Here is an 11,850-nt window from a genome sequence, read left to right as displayed (position 1 = left end):
ATATATATATATATATATATATATATATATATATATATATATATATATATATATATATATATATATATATATATATATGCTTTACAGACATCCTTCAGCCTTCAAACGTGCATGAGAGGAGAGGGGAGGAAGTGTTTTTCTTTTTTGGTTTTGCTCTTTCAGACCTTCTATGGAGGCAGAAAAAAGGAAATATTACAAATTGTATTATGACAAATTGTAGAAAAATAAAACCTCTTGACTTTAACAATATTATATGCTGGGAAATTTAGAAGAATATGAGAAACACAGAATTCTGAGATAAGATAACAAAAGAGAGGATGGAGAATTAACCTTTTCAGCCATTTATTTAAATTTCTATGAACTATTTACAAATAATAGGAAGGACACTGAGGAGGCATAAGCAGAGAGAGGAGCCGCTTACACGTCGAAGGAGGTCACACATGTTCAACAATACCATCATCGTTATAATTATCACCGTCAATAACGATAGAAACGTGATCTTTGGAATGTAAATAAAATAACACCAATTCAAGAAGAAAACAACAACACTTGCAGAATAAAAGGTGTAAAAACAAGCTGACAGAACAGAGGGAGGAGAAGCGAGGAGGGGAGAGGAAGTGCGCGCGCATTTCATGTGCGGAGAAAAGACAATGAGGAAGAAATAGAAAAGAAAAAGAAAGTGAACACCATTCAGACATGCAATAAAAAATGCTCCTTGTTTTCTCAATGTCCATGACTGGAACAATCGCTTATCATTAAATTACATTTATTTTTTCTAAATCTTACACATACAAGAAATTAATAGCGCAGTTTATTGTATTGCAGGTAATAATAATAATTATTATAATAACTCGTCACACAATTTCAAAAATATAAAAAGCTCGAAAAGCTGTCACTTCATTGAACGAGCGAGAGAAAATAAGAGGACCAAAGAAATAAAAATATATATATTTATATAAGTAGAACTGAGGTAATAGGTAGTACATTGTATCATAGTGCTGCGTTTATAATGTGTTCTTGCGCTACTCGTAGCAGGATGTTGGTTTGGATATCAGTGTCCTTTGTTCAGGCAGCTTTACAAACCCTGCTCGGTATCCTATCTGTGGATCCACCCTGTCTGTCTGCTTCTCTGTATACAACATCACGACATCAACAATCAACGAACCACGTAAACGCTCCTTGTCATTCTCAGCAAAAGAAAAGAAAAAGGAAAGCAGCACGAAGTACCGCTTTACAATCAATACTGAATTCACAAAATAAAATGACTCATTCAAAATGTCCAAAAAAGCTATATTTTGTCGTCAAACAAAACAGAAATACCAACAGTTATAGTGATGACAGCGAGGCGGACGACTGCCTGGTGTCATACCGGGTCACACCGGAGTAATATTTGATGGCGGAGTGCTATAAGGACGGACAGAGGGGTGTGTGTGTGTGTGTGTGTGTGTGTGTGGCAGGGTGTAAGAATACTTCTCCTGACGAAACGAGAGTTCCATTTATTACACATGCGTGCGTGAGTTGGGGGGGGGGGGGTAATGGGCAGAGTCGCGGTTCACCCCTTTTCTTTGTACCTGCAGAGTAAACATGACAAATGGGGCCCGAGTTTGGCATGATTAAAGATGAAAACGAGGATCCATCTTCACCAAAAAAACAAAAAATTGACGCACGCGGGCACATTATCCTCAGCCTATACCGTCTTATGCTCGTCACAGAGAGAGAGAGAGAGAGAGAGAGAGAGAGAGAGAGAGAGAGAGAGAGAGAGAGAGAGAGAGAGGAGTATAAAAGACATACATAAAAAGGAGGGACAGAGAGGGAACTATGAGGGGAAAGCAAAGGAGCGGCCACATCGCTTTCTCTCCTTCTTCGCCTACTTTTGTTCATTTCATTGTTTCATGAATGGGACTTCTCCCCCCTCCACCCCTCCCACGTCATACGTCATGTTAGAGAGTGTAACATCAGCACATATCAAGGCCGAACAGGCGGCAGTGACATGTCCCCCCCATCCTCCTCCAGAGCAGGCCTTATTCCGGTCCTAAGTACGGGCTCCGGTGCTACAAGTGCGGCTGCCGCTGCGGCGTTCAGTTTTGGAACAAGGAGATGAAGACCATAAAACAGAGAGCCGGACAACCAGCCTATAGGGGCCCAGCGCGGTTCTGGGAGCCGGTGAGAGCCTGGGAGTTTGTGTTGTTGTTGGTCCCGGAGCGGACCTTGGTGTTGGGCAGCTTGTGGTCCTTCTTCCATTTCATCCTGCGGTTCTGGAACCAGATCTTGATCTGCCGCTCCGACAGGCACAGCGTGTGGGCGATCTCCACCCTGCGCCTGCGCGCCAGGTACCGGTTGTAGTGGAACTCCTTCTCGAGCTCCAGGACCTGCTGGCGCGTGTAGGCCGTCCGCGAGCGCTTCGGCTCACCGCCTGTGTAGTTCGAGCTCACTGCGGGACAACAATGGGAATATATGAGCATCAACCACTCAAGCAAACAAATACAAAACACAATCATTTCAATTCATTTCGAAAATATAGCTATGGTCATAATAGTAATACTACTACTAATAATTGCCACAATAACATGAATTATATATAATTATGATTCATACAATTATAAATACTACAGGATATCAAGCCATGCTTTCATATTTATAATAGTGCCACATTACAGTGGAATAATTGGCTTTCACTAAAAATACAGAGTTATTGTTTTATAACTGTGGGCTCGTTAAAGAGGACTCAACACAGATGTCTAGCGGTAACGTGCGAAACTGAAAACAGCCCACCAAGCCCCACGGAGGAATAAACCCGTCAGGGCATTATGAGCACGCAACGAGGAGAGATAAAGCCACGACCACCTACTGATGGGATACAAAATGGCCGTAACCTTGCAGACCCTTGAATGATCGCGATCCCCTTTTATCCTACCACTACATCTGTTGGCCCGCGTGCTCACAAACGCAGCTGTTGCGGCGGAACTGGTTTGTTTCACACGCACACATGTGTCAGGTGTCAATGCAGGGCCTGCGGCGGCGTGGATCCTCTCAGCGCATCCAGCCTGACGCTGGTGGCCAAATGTTGTGATTTGAGAGCCGCATTGTCTATAAGCTGGACAAAACAAATCGTTCCGCTCTGACACGTGCGCGCACATGCCGGAACATTTAAATGCGGTGGTTTCGATGCAGGGATGCACGGACTGAGCGCAAAGATGGCAGCATTGTCTGGACTGTAAAAACTGATTGAGGATAAAGGTGGCGGTGGGGGGGGGGGGGGGGGGGGGGGGCTATACACGATGGCACTGAATGGCCGACTTGGTGGCGATTCAACAAATACCAAACGCTCTACAGCAGCGATCACACATGCTGCAGCTGAGTCTGTTGACAGCTAAAATAACTGCAACGGGAGAAGAACAAATATGCAAGAGAGTTGTTCTTACCGGTGGAGTGCAATCATTACGGTGACTTTACAGAAGTGCCATTGCTGTTATTTTTGTGGTCGCGCTCGCGAACTCCAGCTATCCCAACGCGCATATAGGCAGCAAGTCTATTGGAGATTACAGAGGAGCCGTAATAGACTGCAGCTATTCGCTTTTACATTAGCCTTTTCACGGCGGCTCCATAACATGAATATTTCAGCTGCCATAAAACTTCCCCTCCCCTGGAACAACGAGTGGGGAAGGAAGGCTCGACAGAGTAAAGTACACCGTTTATACAACCCGACCACTTAAAATCTAATTACCAAAGCATAAAAGAGAACTTATGGGCTCGGTCTGAGTTGTCATAAGGCGAGGAATTAGAGCCGACGCGCCGGAGATCGGACTTCAAAAGGCACCTCGGCGGAGAGGTGTAATAAAAATTTATGGAGGGTGTAATTATATTGGCCCTGCAAACAGACGATCGTAAATCTTGACCCAAGGGCTACTCTTCTGCTTCTAGCGGGAAACAGGGAGGGGAAGCCGTAGATTTAGACGGTGGACACCTAGCTGACTGCACGGCATGCACAAAGGCGCAGCGAGAGAGGGAGAGAGCGAGAGAGAGGGGGGAGAGGGAGGAAGAAGTTTGCATGCAGCACTTACGGATGTTTACATGGACTTTCTTCATCCACGGGTAGACGACGGGGTCCTTGGCGCTCGTGGGGGACGAACTGCCTTGGCTGTGGGGTGTTATGCCGCAAGTCGCGGGCGGAGGCGGGCTAGGCGTCACCGAGTCGGAGCGGTGGCTCAGCTCCGGGACGGCGGCCGTCCGCAGCCCAGCCGCGGGGAGGACTTCACCCCGCGGGGCAATCACCACCGAGGCGGGCTGCCCCGGACGCTGGCACGGCGTGTACGGCGGCTCACCGCGCTGCTGGTGGTGGTTCTGGTGCTGCGGGTGGTGCTGGTGGTGGTAGAGGGAGTCCGGCTGGAAGGCGGCAGCCTCCTGCCTCTGGGAGCTGTAGTAGACCGGAGAGTGGCTGGGCAGATAGTCGCTCTGTGAGTACTCCTCGCACGGTGGGAACTTCGGGTCCACATAGTTGGAGTTGATCAAATAGGAGCTCATGGCCATTAATGTCAGTCTTTTTGTGGAATTGCACCTACTCGGAAAATATATAACTAAAATTTATATCTCATCCCTTTACTCTTCGGTTATTCCTGTTCCGTTGAACCCTCCTACTTTTCTGTCAAGTGAACAAAGTTAAGAAGCCACGTGACGGCGGCCGGCCAATGGCGCGCCTCCGGGATGAACCCCGGATAAGGAAATGGGATTAAGCATATACACGGCCCCCGCACGCGCACCATCATATGGCCTCCGTTTGTGGGCATTCACAGGCTCCCAAACATCGTCCCCTCTCTCCCCCCCTTCTGCAGATCCCTCCACCACATGTCGGCGCGCACACCGCCCTGAAGCAGCCAGAGAATCACAACAATAATAAAAGTGCGTCCGAGCTCGAGGAAGGCGCACGCGCAAACGGACACACGCGAGCAACAAGAGTACAGTACAGATGACAAGTCCTCCGTGATGCAAACGAACCCTTTTTCTCTCCTTTTACGCGTCTGGCTGGGACTTCAAAAAGAAGGAGAAAAAAAGCAGTGGAAAGAAAGCGCTCTGGGGGATTTCAAGTGGCGCCTGCACCACCCTCTGTGTATATATATTTGCGTGTGTGTGTGTGTGTGTGTATAGAGACGTGCTTGCCAACGTTTTTTTCTTTGAAATCCCTAATAACGGGGAGTGGGAGAGTGCTCCACCGCCACCCAGCAGCAGCACCGTGTCAGAGATAAATCTGGCTTGTTTAGGATCGATAGAAAATTCATCAACTAATTCAGGTTCCACGAGCCTTCTAAATCACCAGCAGACCTTTGCATTTTGGGAAGGAGAGAGTCCGTCACAGGTTGGCTCTTTGCAGGAGAGCCACTCCACATTTAAAACTCTCCCCCGCTTTGCATGACAATGCAGCCTCTCGCTCTTTGGCCAGCATGAACAAACATGATGTGTATTTGTTTTCCTCCACTTCCCCGATATTAACATGGAGAGTCCATGAGCCGGGTCCAGACCGCGCGCGGCTGCTTTTGCCCTTGAGCTTACCGAACAGAAGATACACAGACAGCTCTTTGCTGTTTTTTCCTGCTGGAGGAAATTCATCTCCTCAGCCGTGACCCGCTCACACGAGCTGACTTTTACAACCTTGTTCCCCCCGTTTCAACCACTAACACACTTCCATGTACACACTATACGCTACTAGTGTCACCTTCTCATTGCCATGAACAGACACAGAACACCATGAAACAAGGGCTTGAACCTGCACTGCGTAAAGTGAGGACGCACACGCTGCTTTATAAAGAATAATAATCACACACGCTCACCAGCATTCTCTCACACTCTACACTGTAGCGTGTACAGTAAACTTTCTGCAGGCGGTTGGAGAGCTTAGAAGCGAGACACAAACATAAAATGTGCTGCAAAGATGCATTTCTAATGAAAAAGGAGGCGCGTGTGATGTTATCAGTGGGACTGAAGGTGCAGACACACACACACACACACACACACACACACACACACACACACACACACACACACACACACACACAGGCAAGATGATGGAGATATCCAAGTCCTTTGTTTCGAGAAAATTGACCGTCTCTGAATCGAAACCTTAGCCCCCCCCCCCCCCCCTCCTCCCCTCACATACACACATACCCAACCCCCTTCAGATGAACAGACCGCATCATTTTTCAACTGGACAAATAATAAATAAAAAAGAGTCCAATTCAACCTGGAATCGGCCTTCAAACTGCGGGAAAAAAATTATGTCAAAATAAAAGTGTAACGAAACTTGGATTGAGTTTCCATCAAAATAAACCAGCAATAACGTCTTGAAATGAATGAATTCGCGCGTGTCAACGCTGATGTGGAATACAAATTCGTGCATGAGACATTTTTATGAACCTTTGCAGTTCCACTTGTGAGAAAATCAAGTGTGAAGCAGCGATCCATAAGGCGTTACCAGCCAATAACAGCCGCTCAAAGGCCTCTCGCTCCTGCGTTGGATCCATCGCTGCCGTCGCGTATAAATCCACTATATACTCCCCTAGAAGCGAATTTGTGATTGTTTTAATGATTTGTACACAAATCCGGATCTACAGGGTAGATATAGAAGACAGCGGCTCTCTGGAGGCACGAGGGTTACACCGTGGATGGACTTTTATTGCTTTCATAAAACTCCCCGCCACAGCCGCACTGGAATATTTCCGTACCGCTCCCGACCCCCCTGACCTCCTCGCCGCTGGTGGGGATCTGGGAAATGAAGTTATAATGCTGTAACACTTCCTGTGAGTCGAGGGGGCGACGATGAACTGACTGGCGAATAAAAGAAGGAGATAAGGGAATGAACATCTTCGCAGCTCTTGTGTGAGGGAGAAGAGGGACAGCTGCGTCCTGTTTGAGTTCTGTTAGCCAAATACATCTTGTAAATAAAAATAAAGGCAGATTCACCTTGTATTAATATAATGTGCATTCATTTACAAATTCTGTATTGGTATTTTTAAGCTGTTATAATGAGGAATAATACTACAAATGTATATAGTCATATTATATCCGGGGAATATTATTTATTATAGGCCTTATGAAATCATATCATCTGCAAATATACAGGCCTCCGCCAATGACCAAAAAAAAGCATACCTCCTGTTCTTTAATAAACAATTTGAATATTTCCATGCCCAATTTAGTCTCTCACTGCTCCGTTTAAAACGAATGTTTTATTCAAAATCAAAATATCCATAAGCTTTCCATCCACGTAAACAGCCACACAGACTAGGTTGTAATCATCCAAACGAACAAGAAGAGGAAAAATAAGAACGAGTGAAAGAAAGAAAGAAAAGATCTTGGCAGCTCCAACCGTGGAGCGTTCTAACCGAATGGATTTAATGAAAGGAAAAAAGACAGATCGCTTGGCGCGGGGAAACACTGTCCGATCAAAAATGGTTCTGAATGATTCGACTGAAGAATGGATGGACCAATGAATACATTAATAACTGTCCCTTCACTCTGCCAAATGAATTGAAGTCTGTCCTCGAAAACTCATCCAACTGAATTAAAAAGGAATATAACTAACACAATGGAGGGCCTGCGCTCCTAATTATCCATCTCTCTCTCTCTCTCTCTCTATATATATATATATATATATATATATATATATATATATATATATATATATATATATATATATATATATATATATAGATATATAGATATATATATATACACTTATGTACAAAATTAAAAGCAAACTTTGATTAGGCTGTATTAAGCCTTAAAGGAGGTCACATTTAGTGCACTTCCACATTGATATGCTGGGTTAACATATCATTTAATTAAGAGCAGAAATGAAATATAATTTCTTCTTCTCCTCGTGCGTTTGAAAGCGTTTTGCCTGCTATATTTCCCACATGTGTGCTCCTGTGCTGCTCCCACATTGATTTTGTGACACAGGCTCTCCCCTCCCCGCTGCAGGCAAGATTGCTGTTCTCTTGTCCCCTCACAAAAGTTGCTCATACATCACCAACATACATGGACAACAAAAAAGCCTCTCCTCAGACTGGCGGGAGAGGCTGTCAACCTGCCTCCGACTGCATCGTTCCTGTTACCTTTCAGTGTTTCTCTGGTTTTGGTTTTGGTTTTTGAACCGTGGCTCAATTTCGTTGTGATTTTGCACAGGTGGGCGTGTTTCTGTCACCTTGACCTCCCACTTGCCGCGGGGGCATCGCAGGTATCGATCAAGGTGTGTTGAGTCTGACTGCGGCACTTCCCGGCCCTCTGTCAAGTTTGTCAGCAGTGAGCATTCAGTGGGACGGGAGGCCCCACTGTTTCCGCTACAGGTAGAGGTCAATGCGCTGACCGGAGACCCGCACACACACACACACACACACACACACACACACACACACATGTTTGTATTAGAAAGATACGGGAACAACCGGGGTTCGCAATGTGGCAATGTATATTTATATACAGACATGTAGCAATGTGGCATCAAGGAAATAAAAAAAAGGGCTCAGATAACACCATACAGCTGCTCGCTTTCCAATAAGAAACGAAAATGAATAAAAAAGACATTCTGCAGTTTGGTTCATTCAAATGTCAATAGTATCATAATATCACACACACACACACACACACACACACACACACACACACACACACACACACACACACACATATACACACACACACACACAGGACAAGTGAACTGGTGTGAGCTTCACGGGTACAACATAAAAGTTGTTTTTCTCGCTGCTGCAGCATTTGGGAGAGCGCTGTGACATGCAGCGGGACTCAGTGAGTGGCGCATCTGGATTTACACACGTGCCTTTTATTGCGGGTCAATTCCGTTTACAGCTGAAACACCAACACGCTCAAACTGTAACTTCCCGGAGGTTGAAGCTTGTTTTGTTTTTCGGGGGGGGGGGGGGGGGGGGGGGGGTACGATTCCATCGTTTGTATGGCGCCGGCTCTTGTCATAAAGAAGGGATAAATAGTGAAGACAAGCTTGTTCGCCTGCACCATTAACAAATATAATTTACTCTTTTTGTTTTACCCTGCCTTTAAAAAAGTCATGTCGTTTTTTATATATATTTATTCCAACGGTGGGCCGTAAATGGAACATATAGCGGGGTTAAACGGCGCCATTATCTGCAGCGACCCACATGTCAGTGTTGTGAAATATTACCGAGGTGAAGAAGCTGCAGGCCAACAAAGAAGAAGAGAAATGCGTTTTTGCTCTTTTGTGCACTTTGAAAAATACATCGAGGTCCATTCCCCTGGTTATTGTCATGCAAAGTACACCGGACAGGGAAGGACAAATGAAGTAGGCCTTTCCCTCCGTATGGCAGGGTCAGTATACTGTCTTTAATACATATATATACATATATATATATATATATATATATATATATATATATATGTATATATGTATATATATATATATATATATATATATATATGTATATATATATACATATATACATATATATATATATATATGTATATATATACATATATATATATGTATATATATATATATATACATATATATATATATGTATATATATATGTATATATATATATATACATATGTATATATATATATACATATGTATATATATATATATACATATGTATATATATATATATATATATATATATATATATATATATATATATATATATATACATATATATATATATATATATATATATATATATATATACATATATATATATACATATATAATTCTCCAACACGTCCTCCCTCCTTCTTTATTACAGTCGAACTGTAACTCTATCTTCCTGTTCTGCAGGCCAGACAAGTCGCGAGGCCGCATTAAAAATAGCTGCACTCACTGCGCCGACGTGATCGTTGTCGGTGCCAAATATACGCGCATAAACAGCCTCTAAACATGAACCAGTAGCACGTTCTAAAGCTGTGAACACAGGGCCGGATGAGAGCGGCATTACCGCGGCTCTTTGTGTTGATGGAGGAGCACACACGACGCGCAAGAAAAAAACAAAACAGCGCTCCCCGTAGACTGGGAGCGTTTTATTCCACAGCCTGCTTATAATCAAAATAAAATGGCACATTAGCAATCAGCAGAGGGAAATAAACAGCTGGAACCGCAGGCGCGTGGGGTTGGCAGCCATACGGGATTCGGCACGGGTCTGGTATGTCTGCGGAAAGCCACGCGTTTGGATGCTAGCTGATAAAAACCGCAGTCAAAAGAAATCAGAAACATTCATACTGTGTTTTCTATAAGTATAATTATGCCACACGTGGAACTTGACCAACGAATTTCTTCATAGCTATTTTAGGATTTTGTTTATTTCACAAAAAAAATTCAGCTGACTGTTCTGTATTGTTTTTTTCATGAAGCTATGAAAGCATGTTTGAGAATTGAATTTAAGGCCATGGGGGAGAGAAAGTTGTCCATGACCTTTAACCTCCCACTGGCCACGACCTCGCCTTCACCCTCGTGGCCATATTGGTGATAGTGTGTGTGTGTGTGTGTGTGTGTGTGGGGGGGGGGGGGTAATCTATGCCTGAGGAGGTTATCTGGAAAGCTCCATCCATCTATCTCTCTATCTATTGATATACATCTCATTATATACATATATATATATATATATATATATAAAAAAAAATATATATATATATATATATATATATGTATTTACAACTACATATATATATATATATGTATATTTATATGTATATTTATGTGTAATTTATGTGTTAATTGCTCTCAACCAGCATGATGATGACGACAGGGAGGGACATGGAGCGCGCGGAGAGGAAACACGCAGTTCACATCCCCACGGCGTGACACACACAGCCCATAATCGATCAAAAACATATAAACTGATAACGTTGTTATGAACTAAAGGTCTCCTGGCGATAAGAGGAGGAGGAGGAAGAGGGGGGGGGGCTGCGGCAGCTTACTACAACACGTGGTCTTCCCCTTCCTCACAGCATGGGCAAAGCACCTGCCACACACACACACACATACACACAGCGATATGCAAATGAGGCAGCTTCCTCTTCTACAGCCGATTTCTATTTGTTTGTGTACTCACGCTGTAGCTCGCGGATCTCCTTCCTGGCATCGACATCACATCAAGTTCAACCATTTTATTTCCACCTCGTTGTCGCTCTTGAATTTCCCTCTTCTGCTTCTTTACATCTCCAACAAATCGGCAGCATGTGTTCCACTCTTCTTCTTTTGTGCTCTTTTACTGTTGGTTCTCTCCCTCCGCACAGAGGAGCGTCCCATTCAGCATCCACGTCTTCCTCCGACGCCACAGGTTTGTTGACCTCTTCGGGTTTCGTGGTGTCTTTAAAAAAAGAGAAAGAAGAAGAAAAAAAGTCGCTGTCATTTCCGTGGACAACCCCGCTCGCACGCACGCGCGCGGACACGCACTCACTCCGGTCCTCCGGTAGAGTGTAAACAAGGCTGTATCGGAACTGCATCGCTCAGAATCCCGCGTTTGAATAACCGCAATCATACTTTCCATGTAGGACTATTAACGGCGATAATCCAGCGTAAAAAAACAAAACAAAGACAACACGACACCGGAGCGTTGCACACCAGCACCGGTGCGCTCTCGTGCGTAAAGACAAAATAAAAAAACAACCGAATTGGCGTTAAATGATAATGGAGAACCCCCCACCCGTGACCGGCTGCCGTTCTGAGTGTTTCCCGGTGTTACAGCGCGCCATTACGGGGCTGAGGGAGACCGAGCAGGGCTGCTGTGTGCAGACTGCGGGCTCTTTAAGGCGCTAAGTGTTGTGCGTGTGTGCACGGACTCAAGTTTTCAAATTAATCTGCCAGTTTGGCA

General features: G+C 44.5%; 1 protein-coding gene across 1 annotated transcript; it reads right to left on the bottom strand.

Moving 5' to 3' along the window:
- Positions 1 to 2,023: 2,023 nt before the first annotated feature.
- On the bottom strand, positions 2,024 to 4,756 carry hoxb4a (homeobox B4a). The gene is made up of 2 exons (XM_079281294.1): positions 4,062 to 4,756; positions 2,024 to 2,431 (listed from the first exon to the last, which is right to left on the bottom strand). Exons 1-2 carry the CDS (start codon positions 4,525 to 4,527, stop codon positions 2,133 to 2,135), a joined length of 765 nt encoding a protein of 254 aa, XP_079137420.1. The 5' UTR covers positions 4,528 to 4,756; the 3' UTR covers positions 2,024 to 2,132.
- Between the last annotated feature and the right edge of the window lie 7,094 nt (positions 4,757 to 11,850).

This window comes from Melanostigma gelatinosum (assembly GCF_949748355.1).
Source record: "Melanostigma gelatinosum genome assembly, chromosome: 13".
NCBI lineage: Eukaryota > Metazoa > Chordata > Actinopteri > Perciformes > Zoarcidae > Melanostigma > Melanostigma gelatinosum.
Note: the sequence above shows the minus strand (reverse complement) of the source record. Positions and strands in the feature narration are given on the sequence as shown.